Source organism: Aptenodytes forsteri, unplaced genomic scaffold, assembly GCF_000699145.1.
Source record: "Aptenodytes forsteri isolate BGI_AS27 unplaced genomic scaffold, ASM69914v1 Scaffold172, whole genome shotgun sequence".
Taxonomy (NCBI): domain Eukaryota; kingdom Metazoa; phylum Chordata; class Aves; order Sphenisciformes; family Spheniscidae; genus Aptenodytes; species Aptenodytes forsteri.
The window spans coordinates 10,224,539-10,246,271 of NW_008795018.1; the positions used below are offsets into that span (position 1 = coordinate 10,224,539).

Consider the following 21,733-nt stretch of genomic DNA (forward strand, 5'->3'; position numbering starts at 1 on the left):
TTAAAAACTTAAAATGCATTATATGCATTTATATATATATACATATATGTATGCATTATATGCAGCACACTCATAATCTGTGCTTTGGCTCTTAAATTTCAAAGGAACTACAAAATCCTGAAAAGAAAAAAGAGATCAGAAAAAGAGATCTTTCTAGTAAGGAACATACCATTTCATATGTTGTGATTTTGTCTTGAAGACGTGTAATCTGCTCTTCAAATTCTTCATTCTTTTTTTGATAATTCTTCAGCAGACGTTCTTGTTGTTCTAGCTGTTGCTGATGTGAAAGTATCTGTTGCTTGGCTTGCAATAAATCAGCAGCTGTGCAACTATGGCTGGTGTTCCTTAGGGCTTCACTTGCCTGCAACTTGAATGTTAAAAAAATAAAACCTAAAATATATCAAGTTTTTCAGAAACAGCTTGCACTACAGAAAGAGTGATCTTTACTTTCTTCTTCCACATCACAAGCGCAAAGACTATAATTTTATGATTCTTTTTGGAGGAACTGAAATATCCTTATTCTTTTGGGATGGCCAACCAATAAAAAAATATTTAATATTAAATTGTTTTATGGTGAGCTAGCACAGGACAGCAGTGTCTCAGAAACATTTCTAAGTAGTAAAATGAACTAGTTGTAGTTACTGTCCCCAAAATCAGATTTTTAATAAAAACTCTGCTTCAGAATATAATCCACCGGAAGCTCAAAAAAGCTATATAAAGTACTTAAACAGCACAAAATACTACAATACTGAACTGCAACACCGTAAACTGTAGTTACGCAGATTAACAGAGTGTCCATGGCACCTCAGTCACCAGTGCCATTAAAATTGATGGCTGGCTGTTTTGATTTCAAAGGGAACAGGTTGGATTTCAGCCCAAAGCTCTGAGAACTAATTACATAAGTGGTTTTCCCCCCCAAGATAACTGCCATCATCCAGTACTTATCAGAAGCTATCACCACATACTAGGGAAGAAAACAGACTAATCTTTATTATTTTATAGTGAATTAGTACAATGAACCAGGTACTATAATGATAACTGTAGGACCGGTAAAGTGACTGCTGATCTATACTAAGAGACCAATTCCTCAAAAATGCACAAAAAATTCTGTGTTTCTGCAGGAAGTAGCCATTTATGGACCCTCCAAAGCAACACCAATTTTCAAACCCAAATAAATATTGGTAGCACTGTAACTTACATGCTGAAACTGAATTTGCAGTTTCTGACTTTGTTCAGTAAGCTCTAAGAACTCCCTCATAGTTTCATCCTTTTCTTTCCGTGCCTGCTGTAGGTTAGTAGTGAGCTGAGTGATAATGTCATCTCTTTTTTTGATAGCAGCTTCAAATTCTTGCAGCTATGAAAGATAAAATTTAAACTATTAGTGCACATCAAAGCCACAGACAAAAAAAAATAGTAGCTTATTCTAGTTAAGTAGGAATATGTCATCCCTAACCTCTCCATTTAAAAGATGTCACACAGACCTACTGGAGCATTTATGTTTTCACAAACTCTACTTGTAAATACTTCAGAAACAGATTTTTTCCCCCCTCATTTAACAATATATGACCTCTCCATAAAATATATTTATCAAAGAACAAAATCTGAACCTTTAAGAGGGTTAATTAGTTAAATATATAAATTGCTTTTAAACTAAAAAGCGTGGCCACATAAACAAACCATCATAAAGGAAGCCAGAGTACCTACTTACAGTGTTTCAGCAATTTTGTACAACTACTCATGTCCACACACTTTTCCCCACAATAAATGCAAGTTAGATTATCTCTCACTGAAAGTGCAATAAATTGCATTCATCATACTAAAAGCATATAATAGATACCATGCAGTATCCTACATTGTGAACTCAGATAAATTATTCATAACTACATGAGAAAATCAGCTCAAGCTGCAGAACTGATACAGTGTATTTAATAGATGAATCTTTTGTAATGATGAAGAAATGATAGAAGTACAGAAAAAAAATCCTTTGCAAATGTTTTATTTTTTATAGGATTACACTCAGGCAGCCATGAATTCGACAATATTAATTGGGACTATTTTCATGTGCAATTATATAAATAGACAGGTTACTCACTTTAAAGTCACTTTGTCAATTTGAACTCATTCAAGGCTAGTGGAAGCTTCACCTCTATGCATTGCAAGTTTCTTAAACCATCAGTCACCTTCTGTAACTGTTTTGTTTACAATGCTCCCAAAAAGAAGCTTCTCCAGGTTATATGCTGAGTCTTGAAGTAAAATTACAGTGCTTACAGAAAAAGCTTACTGATTTAGATGATAGGGACATTATTGATAGGGATTATTCAGTGGGACATAAAAACCAGAAGTCCCTTAAACAAGCCAAACTATGCAAAGAATTTGAGGAAATTCTTTCAAAGTTCTTTTCAGAACACTGCAGTGAACTCCCACTTTAAAAGCATGGATCTAGTGGAAATACTAGATGTTTGTTATAATAGAGAAAATTAGGAACAGATCAGACACTTAAGTGTGTCATATCTTTCCTTTTGCATCAGTTCAATGAAATTGAATAACTAAATTTATCTGTTCTGATCCACACATTGTTATATGATAATTTTCAACTTTTTTTATTCAATCTTTAACAAAGAGGCAGAACTAAAAGCACACAACATATCTTCCACACTCCCCTTTTACAATTCTTTTGTTTCTTCTGAAGAATAAACCATATGCATTTCTCAACTGAGATATTATGCACTGTACCACTATCATACAAAAATATGCTGTAACTACTAAAATATTATTGTACCACAGCCTGTTTTGTTTTAATATAATTTTAATTTATTTTAAAAATAGTAATCATAGCTATTTAAAAAATGCAAACATTTTCACTTTCACCTTTTTCAGGAAAAACTAACAGTAGTCACGATTGTGAGAAACTAAAATTATGCTTATGTTCTTTATTATGCTATAATTATGACTATTATGTTTAGCACAACAGATACAAGACACAGTAATTAGAAGCTAAGTTTGACTTAAAATGCAACACCAGAGATTCACCAACAGACAAAGGAATGATAAATCACCTCCTCCAGGGCAACCACTTAAAGATCACTCTGGTGTGGTGGAAAACATGACATCCATTTTCAGGGATAAAATACAAATGAAAGCAGAAAAAAACCTATAATTGTGCAATAATAATGAAGGTGAAAATGACTGAATATTACAACAATTTTGGTATTCTATAGTACTTTTTAAAAAATAGAAAAACACAATTATGTGACCTGAATAAAAATTAAGAGAGAGACAAAAGTAAGACATGAAGCATGACAAAGCACTGACTTCATGCATTGCACCACTTGCTTAAACTGGAAAAATAAGTATTTAATATTCTTTACTTTAAAACCTAACTTTAAATTCCAATGGTATTTCTGAAGTAAGAAGTACTTCCCTGTAATCCCAAGTTATTAGGTGTTTATTAAAACATTCTGTCACAGTTGCCTTGTATTTCAGACTGTGAAGTCTGACTACAAATACCTTTTTGGTTCAAGGATCAACTCAGTTATATCATTTCTTAGGAAGTAAAACCTGAGGTTTTTTTGATCTTGGAGGAACAGGAAGGTATTAAAGAAACGCAGTCTTTGCGCAACTAGAGAAGAATTAGGGCTTTTCTTGCAGAAAATCGTCTTTCCGTTCCTGATTTGAAGAAAGTCACTGTGAAGAAGACTGCAATTTTAGTCACAAAATACAGAGAAAAAGGACACACAATGGAAATGCCATTCAAAGAAATAGAGCACATGGTATGTGATTGAAAGAAATTATGTGTAATTCTATACCATACACTGACTGCATTCTGAACAGCTGCCATTAAGCGTGAACTCTTTCAGGTGAGTTTCTCTGCATTTTTGCACGTAACCGAGTAGCAAGTAGAAAGCAACATAAGGTAATTATACCTGTTGCAATCCTTCTGTACCATATGCTGCCCTCATTTCTTCTAGCTCTCTGTTTAGCTCTTCAATCTCTTGCTGTTTCCCAGCCAATTCATTCTCCATCACCTCTAGCTGCGTGCGAGAGTGCTGCATTCCATGCTCAGAACAAATCTCTCCAACTCCAAATTCTTCTTCCTAAATCAATCCAAGTTCCTTAACATGCCATTTTTTAATGCTTTATCACAATAAGTAAACTCAAATATCAAATTCCATATCAAATGCCACCTTAGTACATTAACATACAATACAGCATCGAAGATCTTATTGCCATGGTAACCTCCTTTGTTAGTATAATTCACACCTCAAGAGCACTGACATAAAGCATTTCTGCAAGTTCTGCTTTATAATCTTAATCTTAATAGAAGTAGTAAATTGTTTTGCATTTCAAGTTTAATGATATACTGAATTTATATATAACAAACAATGCAGATGCAGAGCACAGCATGCCAAATAAAGTATTAGTCAGCAACAGTTTTTGTTCAAAACAAATTGTTTGAGGTTTTTAGTATTCACCATTAGTATTACGATTCAAACAAACAATAGATGCAGAGCACAGCATGCCAAATAAAGTATTAGTCAGCAACAGTTTTTGTTCAAAACAAATTGTTTGAGGTTTTTAGTATTCACCATTAGTATTACGATTCAATTTGCAATACTGTACCCTGATTAAGACTGCAGGTATAGCTGTTCTTGTCACAAAACTGCAACCATTTACCTGTATAAAGACAATTTCTAAATACATTATTATTTGAAATAGAGCTTGCTTTCTATTTTCCATTCATTATTTCTATTTTCCATTCATTTGAATCTTATGTGATGATTCCTGCAGACCCACGAGAATTTTTATGCTACAAAAATTTATTTCATTTGAAATACAAAATAGCCTTATATGTAGTAAATTGCATCAAAGTAAGCATAGGTAACAGGTAAAACACCCAAAATTGCAAAAATAGATACTACCGTCTAAAAACAAAAACCATATTATGAATTTAAACACCTAGAGAAAACAAAGGAATTCAGATTTAAAGGTCAATGCAAAGCTTTATACTTTAAATGATTAAAATGCAGTACTATTACATTTTAAATTACATGTTTAGTATTTCTATATATCACTAAACATAGTTATGCTTTCTAAAAGGTATTTATACACCCCAAGATTTACTATTGCTGAAAGTCACCAATCTCTCGATAGTGGATGAAAGACAATATCATAGACTCTCATCCTCAATTTGAAGGAATTTCTTAAGATTGAAAAAGAGCAGAAATTATACATTTAACATAAGATATTTGCAAAAAATCCTCTTTCACTCACCTAACACTGCAACCCCTTTCAGCTTCTATGAGAATTTTGGTTCTACAGACTGTGCAAACCAATAATGACGAATCTCCAAAAGGCAAGCACAAACCAAAGTAGCAGTTACAGGTTAAAAAAAAAAAAAAAATCCAAATGAAAAGAATACGCTGTGCACTTGTGAGTAACCATAACAGACAGGCAGACTTTTAAAACAGCAGACCAATGTTTTAAAATGAGAAAGCAAGAACAGCTGTATTTCCCCTCAGAGCTGTTTATTACATCAGAGCCTGAAACAAAAATAATGGTACTAGAGATGGAAAGGCATCATAGCATTTCAGACCCAAATACTATAATTACATCAAAAAAAGAAGCTATACTGCTCAGACATCTGCCATAGTCTAGATCAGGGCTTATTTACAAAGGACTATCATGCCTGAGGAAATCAATAAGTTACCCGACAGGGGGGGGGGGGGGGGGGGGGGGGGGGGGGGGGGGGAAAAAAAAGGCAAGCACAAACCAAAGGAGCAGTTACAGGTAAAAAAAAAAAAAAAATCCAAATGAAAAGAATACGCTGTGCACTTGTGAGTAACCATAACAGACAGGCAGACTTTTAAAACAGCAGACCAATGTTTTAAAATGAGAAAGCAAGAACAGCTGTATTTCCCCTCAGAGCTGTTTATTACATCAGAGCCTGAAACAAAAATAATGGTACTAGAGATGGAAAGGCATCATAGCATTTCAGACCCAAATACTATAATTACATCAAAAAAAGAAGCTATACTGCTCAGACATCTGCCATAGTCTAGATCAGGGCTTATTTACAAAGGACTATCATGCCTGAGGAAATCAATAAGTTACCCGACATGGAAGTACATTGTTATAAATGGGATCAATATAGTCATTGAGTTTGTATTAAGAGAATGAATATACCTGCATTAGACAGGAATTTGCAGAGCTGACACAATGCCCTTTCAATTCCTGACTTCCTCAGTAAAAAGGAAGACACCACAGAGACATTACTACTTTATTTCAGAAAGAATAAAGAAAATTGCAGCAAACAGCAGTCCAGGCAACTCACAGAGGCACTGCACATCGTTTGTGCATTGCCAGATGTTCACTCTACATTCAGACATACAAGTGTCTACACAGCACCTGGCACCAATGTCTTCATTCAGACTTTGGCGCATGTCCCAGATTAACACCACTAGTAGTTTAATAGAAACTCTATTATGAAATACTTCTTTTCCTTTTTTTAACTCCCATTTTATTTAGGCTTAATTGATAAAGATGTAGTGTATGATTCTTGTAATCTACCACAATGGACATGCTTCTCTTCCTGTGAATCATTTCTGTGTGCAACAATCAAAGACTCTTAGATGCTTTATAACAAGAGCTACTAGGAAAGACATAAAAGACTTATCTCATTAGATGTTCCAGACTCCTTAGCAGCTGAAATTTCTACAAAAGACCTTTTACTTATAAAAGGGATTTTGCTATACACATTCAGAACAACTGTCTGGGACTTTGGAAATCCCGCCTCATTTCACAGGAGGTTCTTAGACATCACAGAAGTGAACCACAACAACACGGTAGTCCATGCTGTTTCCCATCTGATACCTTCTCCTTTCAAATGCCTTAAGCTTTCTGGTAAAGTGCAAGTTGAAACACGGCAAGACAACAAACTGCACTGTAATCTATGGAAAAAGCAGCCAGACTGCTGCAGCAGGGTGCTGTGCTGATGGGAACCTCACAAGCAGCCTGGCAACTTCTGGCATGACAGAAATTCCACTGTGTCAGAGCAGACAGACAGCTGGGGCTGAGTTATTAGCTTCAAAATACCTTAATTTAAAATTGATTTTTCACTCATCTGCAATATGTGAAGACTGCAGTCCAGATACCAACTTCAGTGTTAATAGATGTCTACACAAGGCCTGTTGGACTTCTGCGTTTTGTCTCATGGCCCCAGTGGTTTACCCATATAGAGATCTTCTGCAAGCCCATAAACACTATTAATGTAGACTCTCATAATTTCTTCTTTTAACGCTTTGCGGTTCGCCTTTAATGCTGAAATGTCCTTACGCCTTAATGCCTTATGATGTGCTTAGTTACATACCCCAGCAAACAATTAAACATTTAAAGAAGCAATCAAACTGCATAGCATTTTAAGGTAATGGAAGCAAGAAGTAACAGAGCTCTAGCTATAATCACATATACAAATAACCACAAAGTAAGAAAAAAATTAAATTTTATGACACATTAGCTACCCAGGAGCAACTGTTTTAGTGAAAAAAAGACATGAAAAAGTGAAGGTTATGCAACTTCCTCAAAGGACATTCTGGCTGATTTTTCTTCCTTGCTTGTATTTTCAAAATAATTCACAGAAATAGTATTTACTAGTATAAAGTAAAATATAATTTGTAGTCTATTGGCTAAAAATAAAGGTATAATTTATATTGCATCAGTAAATACATGTGTTTAAAAAAAACGAAAGGAATCTTCTTCCAGAGAAACACAAGGAAAATCAACTTCCACCACTGAATTAAGGCAGTGATTCATGACAATTGCCACCAGAGGTCAGGATTAAATTTATGAAATCACTCAATCTGTTGTAATGTTCCCTAGACCTTGGAAGACCTGAAATTTTACCTCAGAAATAGCAGTAATAATATATAATGTGTAACTACTTATAACATTAATGCCAGTACTACAGAGATTTCCCTTTATAAATAGCAAATTCATGCTCAGCATAAATCAATACATACTGTTCAATCACTGAAAAATATAGAAAATACCTTAATGCATGAAAATAATATAACCTATTACAGACTGGCAAGCAGACTTCTGATTAAAAAAATGCTTTGATTTGGTAGTAGAAACACACAGAAGTATCTGGAATGGATTAACAATTTTACCTCGTGTTTTCATTCCCCCCCCCCCCCCCTCTCCCTCCCTCTTTTTTTTTCTTAAAAATCCCTCGTTTTTTCATCCCCCCCCCCCCCCTTTTCTTTTACATTTTGGACATCTGATTCATTCACAAAAATTAATACTTAGAACTCCAACACTGCTTGTCCATGTTCTTAGCTTCTCCTCAATTTCCTAGTTACGTCACAACTGACTATATGAAACTTAGCTAAAATTAGCAAATAGGGCAACTTGGGAAAATTAATTTCAGTTGGGTTTTTTTTTTTTTATACTCCATAAGCAAACACCATTTTCAGTTTGTGCCTAGAATAATAGGCACAATAAAATAAAAGAAGTGCCTAGAAATGCATCTGTCATTGCATTTTTGAGGAAATCTGCAATTTCGAGGAAATCTGCAATTTTTTAAAAGGCACATTCAGAAGGCAGTCTGTCTGTAATTCTGTTGTCTTTAGTATCTGAAAAATTGCTCCCTAATATACTCTGTAGGCACCTACAGAAATCTTTGAAGAATGAAGCAGGGTAAGTACAATTGTTTAGATGTGAAAATTCATTTTAAAATGAGAGCTTTGAATTCGGCTGATACTAATAACAAAACACTAAAAATCAGAACATATCCACAATTATCACGAGGCATTATGCCAGATCTTTTCTGTATTCTGTCTCCTTGTGCAAAGACGTGTTTTCTTGAGCTTTTGCAATCAGTCTCCAACACTGCTTCCTAGAACCTCAGAAGTGATCAAAATTTCTTAAGTCGTATTTAATTATATATGTAATACCTCTCACTTGTAAAAATACATGAACATCAATGCCATTGTCAACTGCTTTCAAGGGCTCATTCTTCACATACTGCATATTCCATTTAATAGTAATCACACACCATGGTGACGCATATTCTAAAAAGGTGCAGTAAGGACACAGCATTTGTTCAAAGGTGTATTTGCTACACTCTCAATGGCAAACTGTGTGCACATACTGCCCTATCATCTTAGCATACATAAAGCAAACTCAGATTCTTTTTGTTCTTTGCTACTTTAATTCATTGGACAGAATAAACTACGTTTTATCTATGAAAAATACTAAATCTTTAAACTTTTAAATCCCCTCCCACCCCCCCACCCCTCCCGATAGAGTTTGACCCCTTGCACCTATCCCTCCATAAAAATATTTTTTATTTCTTTCATTTACAGCACTCCCCAGCAGCTGGACTAGAATATTCAATTCCAAAAGTGCTGGTCTCAGATATTTTTAAATTTGCATTTCAAAAAACATGCCATAAGAACGATCACAATTCACCAGACCAAGGGTCCATACAATTCAGTATCATGTATTTGAAAGTAGCCAATAATGAATGTGAGGGAATATTTTCCCTGTACTCTCAAGTGCCTTCTCACAACACACCAGAAGAAAGTGGGGGTGCTTATAAACAAGGACAGGAGGAAAAAGTGGGAGAGAAAGAGTCAAACTGGGGAAGAGAGGGACAGGAAAAGAATTCCACTAAAAAGGCTGAGACCAAATCTACAGAGGAAACTGTAACTGGGATTTGATGAGAGAGGTTGGAAAGCAAAACTACTGCTTTCATCTAGGACAAACTGAGCTGAGTATTAGGAACATAAGAAGAGGGAATAAAGGAGAAAAGGTTTTCAAGGGAGAAGGAGAAAAAAATATTAGAAGAAGAAAGAAGGAAGAACAATGCTTGGATAAAGTTGGAAAGGCTGGGAAAGAAACTGGGCTTCGGAATGACTGAGGAAGGAAAAGGAAGAATAGAAACAGTCTGAAAAGCCTATAAGACTGAGCTAAGAAACCAAGCAAGGGGAAAAAGGGGATGGGCAAGGGAAGGTGAAAAGATTGACAGGAGCTATTACAGACAAGGGAAGAATTTACGAAAAACTAGGGGATAGAAAACAGACACAGAGTTGGTCAAGCAAATAGGCTGGGAGAAGGAGCAAGTGAAGACAAAGCATTTAAGTTTGGAAAGAAAAGTCGTTCCAGTTTTCAGGGCACGTCTAGACTGCCGACTGTGCTAATGATTTTACTTTTGCACCATGCAGTGCAACAGGTCAGGGACATGTTGTCTGGTGTGTATATTCCCTTCGGCTTCACAATAAGCAGCTATAATACCAGTATGGAACAAATAGTTACTCTAAGGTGTAGTCACCTTCTCTTACAAAAGCCTAGATCAAGAGAGGAACAAAGTATTCTACACCAAATTTACTTCAGCAACAGAGACTCATTTGATTACTTCATCCCCTCTTACTTATTGCCAAGCTTAAGACTCTTGGGTGTGTTTTGCAGAAGCGTTTAGCACAGTTCTGCAAAACAAACCCCAGATTGTCCCTACAGAAAGTGACTGTTTGAGACATTAAAAATTATTTTTTTAAACTAGAAACAATATTTACTGTACTCAGATATTCCATGGCTATTTCTTGCAAGCATGTTCTTGACCCACATTTATGCATGAGGCAGTTTACTCCTTACAAACATAACAAACTGTTTTATTTGGCAAGACTAAAGTTCCATATATACTACCCTTCGACGTGACAGAGATGAGCAGTAGATGCCAATGTGTGATGGGTTGACCCCAGCCAGCAGCTAAGCCCCCCCCCAGTCACTTACTCAATCCCCCACAAGTGGGATGGAGGAGAGAATCGTAAGGGCAAAAGCAAGAAAAATTCATGGGTTGAGGATAAAGACAGCTTAATAAGTGAAAGAAAACAAAACAAAACCCCCAAACAACAAGCGATGCAAAGGCAATCACCACCTCCCACCAGCAGACTGACGCCTAGCCAGTCGCTGAGCAACGGCTGCTTTGGAACTCATTAAAACGTAATCAACTTGTTAAATAGTTTCCCACAGAAAATTAGTAGAAATAATGCACAGCCACAACTCCAATGGCAACATGAAGCATGAACACAACCATAATGATGACATTGTTACAACGGTTCATATATCTACTGCATTACTGATTATAGTAGCCTTCCCATTATGTAGTTGACATAATGCTTGCTTTAATGGTACATTAATCATACCAGTAATGACATAGAATCATAGAATAGTTTGGGTTGGAAGGGACCTCTAAAGGTCATCTAGTCCAACCCCCCTGCCGTGGGCATTTATTAATGCCGCGGGCAAAAACTAATTTTTAATGTCTCAAACATGTAACAGCTTTGTCTATAACATCACATCTGCTCTTTCTTTCCTTCCCTTTTTGAAAAACAATGCACAGCATTGCAGTAAACATGTAAAAGAAAAAGTTGAAAGAAAAGTTAGGAAAAGTGTTACTTCAGTCTTACCTCAGAACTGTAATCTTCTACCGTGGTGGAAATTTCACTTTCCGGCTAAAATGAAATATTAAAATATTTACAATGATGGCACTCTAAAAACATTAAACAAGACATTTTTCATCTGTTTCTGAGAATGTAGACAGCATTCAAAAATATTAAAGTATACAAGAATTTGATTAGAATATATAGATATCAAAGGCCATCTTCACTTCCTTGAAATCCTAGCTTTAAAAGAGAAAAAGTTACTTTGCTGGTCAACTATAATCATGGAAACATTATAATTACATGACAAAGTCTTCTAATGAAAATACAACCTACAGGTACAAAATAATATTTTGGAAGTGTAACTTATAATTTGGGGGGGGGGGGTGGGTTTTGTTGGTTGGGTTTTTTTAAAAAGAAATAAGGAGTACAAGAAATGGACTTTTCTCTGATAGATCGATTTTACCTAATTAGGAACTTTGCTGGCTTAAGAACACAATCATATATAGAATGTCATTTTCATGTTGACTAGAATTTTAAAACAAACACACATATTCTCCTTCAGCTTCCATGGAAACCAAGGAAAGATAAAAGCGATCAGGAAGAACAAGGACAAAAACTCAAATCTTGTGATCTAATGAATTACAGCAATTAAAGGAACAAAGCCTTAATAAACTGAGCATAAACATGCCATGGAAGAAGCTCGAATTAAATACAGAGTACGTTGGTGAACTACATACAATGTAACAGGTTTGAGAATAAAGATGTTAGTAGGAAAATATGAAAAATATTCAAATTTTCCATATAAGTTGCACTACTGGAGAATAAGTAAGTACCCTTTTGAACTCGAAAAGTCTAATTTTGAGTTAAAACTACTTTAGCAAAAATGAAGTGTACATAATACGGCTTTTTCAAAATTCACTTAACACGTTAGCCAGCCTCACATTAAATCAGTCTGTTTTACATTGAATTCTGTCAGGCTTATTTTCAGAGGAACATAGTCAGTTTTGCATCAGCAGACATAAGTAAAATTTGGAACTGTCAACTGTGTTTTCTTTGGGTTTTTTGTTTGTTTGTTTGTTTTTAAAGAAATCTGCCACTCAGACCTACTGCAGCTCTGCAGTTTTTACAATCCCAACATCATCAATTCTACGTATTTTGTATCCAATATGTACCTCCACAATGTAATTAACCCCCCCAAAATGGTATTATTTTACATACAGAGTGCACAAAACTAACTTAAAATATTAATGTGGAAGCTAAAACTCATACAATGCGTATGATTTGAAAAATTAAAAAGGTCCACCTTAAAAATAAGCCACAAACTGAAACAAAATAATGTTTTAAAACTATAGGGTGACAAAAGTGTTTCTGCTGCGGAATACACAATTAGTACTTAACACTTAAAAATTTATTTTTTTTTATATCAATATGTATTTTTATTCATATTATAGATACTTATATGTATATTTGTGTATATACATGCATACACACACTCACAAATTTTACATATTGTTTGTAGTCTATGCCCTTAGTCTAGGACAAAGTCCTCTGGAAGGAATAAAATAAGGGAAAACCACATTGTTATTTTTTTTCCATAATACAGATAACAAATGTATGGCCAATCATCCTACAATTTTCCATGGTTTGTTCCAATTCAGAAGACTTCAAAAAGAAAGATTAGAAGTATTCCTATAGAAGCTCAGAAGTATTCCTATAAATTTACATATTTAATTAGATCTAACGACTCTTGAAGTTCTTTATATAGTGCATGAAATACAGGCACTTCTTCAACATGCAAAAAACAAGGACAAGTAGACTGACTTCTTACATAGTTTTTCCTTGTAATACTTTTGAATTATATAAACAGTCCCTTGTTTATAAGAAAGATGATAAATGACTATTTAAAGCCTGGGATAAGCTCAAACCTAGTAGATAATCATAGTAAAAGGCAAAGAACTTGTAGATCAAAGCTTAGGCTAGAGTGAGAAAACATGAATTCTCAAAGGAAGGTGGTTACTGAAAATAATTCCCTAATTTTTTATGGTAATTTGGCCAGATTCGAGATTTTTAAAAAATTACTATATTGCTGGTCCTTTCTGAATACCAATCTAAAGTGAAAAAACACTAAAATAATTTAAAAAAAAATTACCAAAAACCATATAGGGCTCCATCAGTTTAGGTGTGTAATATCTGTTAGCAGCATAAATAATCTTTCCAAAATCTCTCCTTCAATCCCGCATCTAGACAGTTTTTTGGCTGACCAAGCTTATTTCAAAATCCAGTATTCTACCACCTATGCACCATAGCATTTTCTTGCTACAAACAGCTATTCTCTTCTGGCAAGACATTTTAATTTTTTATTTAGCATTTTCTTCACTGACAATGTGGTTGATAGTTAAAATGCACTGAACAGATATCTCAAAGACTATAGGCAACTATCTTGATCAACTCTGCAGGTAGTACCTGTAATGATAACACTTAAGTATTCAGAAAATTAAAAACACTTTCATCTGTACACATTTTTCAGAGGAAATACTGCAAGATGATACAAAAAAAGGGAGTAATCAGCCTGTGGAACACAGGAGGTCCATTTCAGAGTAACTTGTTTCTGTATGCAGTTAAGCACTGCTCAGAAGTCACATTCTTTGGCACTGGATGCCCAACATTATCACAGGATTCACAAGAGAACTCATATACAAAATTGGCCACAAGAACTGAAAAGCGATTTTTATGTTTCTTTAGAAAACTTTCATAGGTGACATTAAAACAGTTCGCAAGAACGGACATCAAGTACTAAACTACTCCAATTGCAATGGATGAAAGTATTAAAGGGCGAGAACCAAGACTGAGTATTCATGGAACAGAATTCTACCTGAAGTAAATTATTGACTCTTTTATGACCTCAGTGTAAACTGTTACAAAAATGTAACTACAAAATTCTGGATTCATTCTTGAACATGTATTAGCCAGTGGTAGAAGTGAAAACAAGTTTATTTTAGCTTGGCCAGTTTCACATGGGTCACTAGGGATCCATAGATGATCACAACCTGAGTAAGACTAATTAAGAGGACCATGACTAGGAAGGGAGGCAAAGAGAATGTAAACTGAAAATCCCAGTCATGAAACCCTCTCTTTAGGTCATCCTGAACTTTATTGGTCTTTACTATTTGTAGAACATTCTGAATATGAAGTGCTATTCTTATATATTGCCTCGTCATGCCTTTCTTAGCTCCTAATCCGAAAACCATTTAATTCAAAGGAATGTATTCCCTGGTAATTTATAACCCAAACCAACTGATTACAATCAGATTTAAATAGAGTACATCTTAGTGGAGACAAACCACTGCCAAATCTGAATATAATCTGCAGCGAGGTACCCCACTCCTCAGTGTATGAATTTCCTGTATCAGAAAACATCATCAACAGAAAGGTAACCTAAGCATTTAATTAGGTTTCTATTCTTTGGTAATATGGCCTTATCAGTCTTTATATTAAAATTAAATACTCTGTAAATCTGCAAAGACCATTCTTCAATACAGGTAATTTCTGTGTCAGTAAATCTATTATGTATCAGTATTTACAGAGAGAAAGGAAGGCATCATACCAGAGGTTGTCTTATGCATCAAAGAAAATTGGAAAGATATCCCGGCAATCATTTGGCCAGACGGTGAACAGAAAGATGACTGGCTTCAGTCAGAACCATATGCTGCTGAGAATCTATGGTCTTCTCTCGTGGCACTTTACTATTGAACAGACCATTTCCAAACATTTGTTTATCTTCATTTTCCAATTTCAAAACATTTTTCAAGGGGTGCTAGATTATCTGAAGTGACTGGTCTAATTTTTACTACATTTTATTTATCCATCCTTTTTTTCAAATCCTCCATCTTATTGTACATTCCAGAATAGCTCTTCTCTAGTCAAAGCTTTGGGTTGTTCTTTGCTTTCATGCTTCTACCATAGGAATGCCTTACCCACATTCACCACTGACGCCTCTTCTCACTGAGGCGCCCTCTCTCTTTCTCCATACTGCTTATGTTTCCATATTTCTGTCACTTTTCTTCTTTAGTTCTTCTCAGGAATCCTACCCAGTGTCTCCTTCTTACTCTGTTTCTGTTCCTTGCCTGTCAAGTGTCAGGCACTAACAACTGGAGTAAGTTATAGAAATGAAACAATGAACACGAAGCTATAAACTTTATCACCTACTTGAGTAAACAGTTAAGCTATTCTAAAACTATTACCAAATGGATTTGTCCTGTGAAAAACAAAAGACGAGTTACTAATCCAACCTTAGTCAATTAGCAGGTATTCTTCATCACGGAACTTTCAACTTTTCTTTTCTAAGAAGCTTTGTATAATAGCTTTTACTACCCAGGTGGCTCAAGGACAATTTTACTGTGCCACAGGTTAATTTCTTTTGCTTTCCTGGCATTAATACATTCTTGAAAAGCAGTCTGCTCCGATGCATCATTTCAAGACTTCTCAGAGAAGGTGATCTCAGCAATTATTTACCCTGGAAGTCGCTTTTGCTTTCTTCCATTTTTAACTGCAGGAAGTCACAAAAAGAAGCAATCCTAAAACCAAGAGTTTCATTGATCCAATTTATTTCCTGGGCTGTCTCTTCTAGATTATTTTTACTCCTATATGGAAAAGGAGACTATGGACGTCAAGATCAAAAGATATCAGGCTGCAACCGAATAAAGACAAAAACCGTAAGAAGATAAACTTCTATCCACAGAACTACCACAAAAGAGCCCAGTCAGGATTTTTAGATAGATAGGCGGTATAGTCAGATGTTCTGAGTCTATTTTGTGGTACAGAAAGAACAATTCTAAATATGAATTCCAGTAAAAGATGAAATAAGTAAGTGGAATCAAAATTTAGCTAGAAGATAATCCTGCATAATGCCTCCAGTAATCTTGCCTTACTCGCCTGACACAGCAGCCTATAAAGATTTAATGTTGGGTGAAAAAGCAAACAGCTCAAAGAATCTGCTTGTAATTCTCCATTGCAGAGATCAGCCTGAAACTGCCTATTACATTGGCTGCCATTTCAACTCAGCAAGCTCTAATCCAATTACTGTAATACAGGCTCTTGTGTCCAAATCATTGCACTTACAAGACTAAAAACAGTAAGTTATGAGATTCATTGAAACTATTTCAGAATTTTTCCTCTTCTATTAATACTGCACAGATAGAGACTTTAGCAACCGTCTTCCCACTCCAAAATACCAGTTACGTATTTAATATGAATAAGCAGGCCACAGACAACACGTAACAAAGAAAAATGCTCTCCCAATTGGGAGCAGCTTTTTTTCAGTGGAAGAGAATACTGTTTTAGAAGTCACTAAGACATGAGCAATTTAGGAGAGTCAAATAACAAATAAACACTAATCACCATGCTTATTCTTTTAAAGCTACATTTAAAAAAAACCCCACAACCCCACAAACCCCCCCCCCAAAACCCCAAACCAAAAAGCCCTATGCATCTCTATATTTATTTGTTTAAACATAAGATTAAATTGCTTGGGAATAAGGCAGACCTCAGAAAAATCATACCCAATCTTAAGAATATATTTATGTGTGCAATCTTTAGCAACTGCAGTGTAGATAGTTCTTCAGAGTTGGCATTGAGAGGCCAACATAGGCTACTAGGCCCAACCCGATCTAATTAGATCTGCTTTGAGCACAGGATTAGACTAGATGACCTCGGAGGTCCCTTCCAACCTTATTCTATGTTCTGTACTTTACCCTGTTTCTCCAATTGTAGTAGAGATATTTATCCTGACTGAGAGCAAGCACATCAGCAGAGTCCATCTGTAACACGCAATCATGATGTACTTCAAAATATATTTGGTTAAGAAAGTTTCTTCATACAGTTATCATATTTATGTAGACTATAATATTGTTAAAACAACAGTTTAAGTGATTCCCTCTAAACAGCTCTCTGCCCTAGCAGTCCTCTCTCCTTAGCTGTAGATAACCTGCTGCATTTCATTAAGGATACCTTTCTCTTTTTCTAGAAGGCAAAAAAATTCTCATCTTCACCTATGAAAACAGTCATTCTGGTATTAAATGCTCTTTAAAAAATTTATTACCTCTTCCAGGAAAAGCTATGAGTTGAACAGACACTTTTACTGAGTTACTACAAACAGTTTTGAAGCTCTAACATGAGCTTCCTAAGTATGAAAAGCTAGATATTAAAGGCATGTATCTATAAAGTTCAAAATATCTAGTGTACTGATATACTGTAGGCTCAAAATTGTAAAATAAATGGATCAATTATTTTACAAGTTTTTATTCACATGTATGATTTAGTCTGTCTGCCCCTCCACCAGGGTAACCTTTTTTTTTTTTAAAACACAAATGAAAGAAATTTTCAAAAAGTGTCATTTCTCTATTACTTCTCAGGTGCTGGAAATGAGATAATGGAGCCAAAATAGTTACAAATCGTCCATCCTAGCACACGACTGACAAGTCAAAATGCAGAGTATTCATCTGTACTACATCTCTCAGAAAAGACTGCATTCATGTGCACAGAGCTGGGAATCTGCGTTGAGCTGCTTGTTCAGAATGCCACTCGTCCTTTTAGAGGCACTGCTTTTATGAATGGAATAAGCTGTTCTGTAAATAACATCAGCATCTCTTGTCCCTCATATGCCATATCTGGAACAACATATTACGTTACGTGAAATCATGTCCACTCAGAACTGAACTGGACTGCCGGTGTAGATCACATGGGGCATCTTACAACCTTCCTGGAGCATGTACTTTCAGCCACTAGCAATCAGTATTATATTTCATTAAGTAGTAAAAGTAGAGTATCTGTTTATCAGTCTCTTAAGTCATTCAGTTCTAAGTAGTGTTTTCTAAATTCATTCCTCCTCCTCATTAACCAGAAAGACTCAAATTACATTATGGATACAAGAAAGATGTTTAGTTTTGCATTTTGCTGTAGCCATAGCTGCAGTGATTGAAAATCCACCGCAATTTGTAAACTTTTAATAAAACAAAATGCATAAAATGAAGCAATGAAACAAAACCAATTTTTGCCCATTTAGGGAGTACAGGAGTACCAACAAACTCCATAATCTACAGTACACTGACTACCACAGAAAACATGATGCCAGCAGGCAGGTAGAAAGTGCCTTCTCTGGACATATTAAGGACAGACAGAGGAGGCAAGGAAATACTATCCAAAATCTCTCATAATTCCTTTATTCCCGCTCTCAAAATTAACAGAGTATTTTGCCCCCCTGCCCCACCAAAGTCTCAGGTTACAGCCTGAGACAAACTTACCTCAATGGTGTAAGTCTGGTTGTGTTTGATAATTTCTCCACTATGCAAAGTCCTGGTAATAGCAAAGTCAGCAGTGGCAGCTGCTCCCCTTCGGCTGCTGCATGTGGATGTTTCATCACCTCGAGATCGATCAGTATCAATCCCATCTTGTATTGATTCTTCATCTTTGATGTTTGCTGTTTTCTTCTTCTTTTTCTGCTTCTTTGATCCATTCTGACCATCAGTTTGTGCTTTCCGCTGCCTGAATTGGGCAAGCTGTATAGAAGGCAAAATCTTGTTAAAGGTGGAAGTTTTCCTCTTTATTACTAATGACATCCTCTATAAAGGCTTTACCAGCTGTTCTACATAAAGCTTCAATCTAATCACTACAGAAAACAAGTTGGAAGTTAATGCTGCATATCTGAGACACATTCAGATTATTCTTCCATTTACATAGTTTGCTTTAAAAAAAATTCTTAAATGTAAAACAACAATCTATTAATGAATTCCTTTTTGGCTTCATACTAGCAAGTTACTGTTCCACAGATTGATACCTAGAAATCAAAACATTCAAAGGTAAAGGTACAAATGTCATTATAAAGGACAAATGCAATGAGATAACCTCTGATCTCATTTTTCAATTTTATAGTAATAGATACCTCAAAATTAATTTACAGAAATTACTTTTAATTTTTATACCAGAAACAGAGAAAAGCAAACCATCCTTCCACCAAGTATTATATAAATTTTTAATAAAAAGTTTGTTAGAACTCGAAAAGCAGATCAAGTTACTGAAAACATCATAAAGAAATAGCAAAACACATAATGAGGGAATAGTCTAAAAACAAACAGTGAGCAAATTACAAGATACACTACCTTGTAGCAAAACATGCTGATGAACAAAAAGTCACAGGTGAGCCAGACACACAGTTGAAAAACCAATTAGTATGTAAGCTATTCAAATACTGTAAGACACTGCCTTTTGAAGAGCTTATCACTTTTAATCACTTTATAGTGGTTTACACAAGAAAATCCATTTAAAATATTTTTATCTTAACAAGAAAAGAATTTCTGTTCAAATAAGAAATACAAGCATGACAGGTTTTACCAATTAAAATTCAAAATTAAACAGATTCTACCAATAAAACTTGGAAAATAATTATTTTTGTTTCCAACTGAAGAGTCCAAAAATAATTAAGTGCTACAATATGTTTTATAAATGTAGCTCCAATGTAAATACAAAGCATGCAAATAAAGACCCTGAAGCTTTAAATACTTTTTACACCAACTAATACACAAATATCATGTATTTCTTATAAATCTGCTGCAATTTTAAGAAAAAGCTATAGAAAAGATAGCATGTTTGCTCAGGATATTCACCAAGCGAGAAAGCCAGGCTTCCATCCAACCTCTTCAGCAGCACCCAAATCAAGCAGGACACAGGGATCCCCTTTCCCAGTCACTGTTTGGTTACAGTGCGAGCCATCACTTGAAGTGCTCTCTAGTCCTCATCTGGCCCCAAGATAGCTGAGAAGCCCCAATCTAAATAAATGCATCACTGACAGATCAGTTCTGACTTCTGGCTAGTTTATGCTTATGTCCCTTTATTTGTATTTCTTCGTGGGTTTCTTCAGCCTCCTCTCCATTCTTAGCACAACTGACAGCTTGGCATATGGCTCCTGCTCTGTTTACAGGAGGAGTACCTGAAGATTTGCTGAGCCAAATATGCTCACCTACATATTTAATACTTACTTTCTCCCTACTACATCTCTAAGTAGTTCAACTTCATGATTTTTTTTTCCATTTTTTAAATAGGCAACTTTAATTATTTCACCAAAAATCTATAAAGCTTATAAACTCCACAAATTCGGAACAGGAAAAGAAAGGATAGTCTCCTCCTGACTTCAAAGTTTAAGAAAGAAAAAAAAAAAGCATAGATTTAGCTTCTCAAAAATGGGAAGGGTGAAGGTTCCAGTTGTCTCCTTATGACATTACTACGTTCTCCTAAAACTGTACAATTACCTCAACAAAAGTTTTCAATTTATCCAAAAGACAAGCAGAATTTGTCCAAATGCCACAATGACATAAAGCAGACAATCTGATTTCAAGTGTAACTACTGAGAGATTTTGCTTTTTTTTTTTTTTTACTTTTTTAAATAATGAAAGGCATGTAGTGCCACTGGTCAAGAAAAGAAAGGCCTCCTGACTTCAAAGTTTAAGAAAGAAAAAAAAAAAAGCATAGATTTAGGATTTAGAAAATGGGAAGGGTGAAGGTTCCAGTTGTCTCCTTATGACATTACTACGTTCTCCTAAAACTGTACAATTACCTCAACAAAAGTTTTCAATTTATCCAAAAGACAAGCAGAATTTGTCCAAATGCCACAATGACATAAAGCAGACAATCTGATTTCAAGTGTAACTACTGAGAGATTTTGCTTTTTTTTTTACTTTTTATTTTTAAATAATGAAAGGCATGTAGTGCCACTGGTCAAGAACTCTCTTCCCCAACTTGATTGAAACCTTCTGTAATGGAAGGTTAAGTTGGTTTTTTTAAAGCAGCTTTACAGTCTTTATTTGTCTACAAAATTAGATATGTAGCTCAAGGACAAGTGAATTACTCTGTGTCTCTCCTCAAGTATTTTGCATATTTTAGCTGAGGCATCTGGGCATGCCAGATTTCTCTCCTTTCAAAATTAAGTTGTTGACTTTCACTTCTTCAGAATTAACAGATTAAACTCTACCATGGCAGTTATAAGCAGACCTTATTTTTTTCTGTTTGAACATTGATGAAGATGGGCACATATGAAAGCTAAATGCATGTGCAAATTAAACTGTTATAGAAATTGTCAGCTGAGAACTTGTGTACTACAAAAATGTATGAGCAGCTAGTATTTTGGAAATAACTACACTATTAGTGACGGATGCATGCACGTATCACAGCACTTTTTACTCCGCACATTCATGTATATACAAAACTGTCCAGCTACTAATGCAACCTGGCTTCAAATTCACATT

General features: G+C 35.2%; 1 protein-coding gene across 1 annotated transcript in view; it reads right to left on the minus strand.

Annotated features, from left to right (window-relative positions):
- Positions 1 to 19,054, minus strand: part of AKAP9 (A-kinase anchoring protein 9) — a 93,252-nt gene extending 74,198 nt beyond the window's left edge. Inside the window, exons 1-6 of the mRNA XM_009275722.1 lie at positions 18,740 to 19,054; positions 11,466 to 11,510; positions 4,621 to 4,674; positions 3,924 to 4,094; positions 1,199 to 1,354; positions 170 to 367 (exon numbers count right to left, since the gene is read on the minus strand). Of these exons, the coding sequence (XP_009273997.1) occupies positions 170 to 367; positions 1,199 to 1,354; positions 3,924 to 4,094; positions 4,621 to 4,674; positions 11,466 to 11,510; positions 18,740 to 19,054 (939 nt within the window). The remainder of the gene's footprint in view (positions 1 to 169; positions 368 to 1,198; positions 1,355 to 3,923; positions 4,095 to 4,620; positions 4,675 to 11,465; positions 11,511 to 18,739) is intronic.
- Positions 19,055 to 21,733: the final 2,679 nt, after the last annotated feature.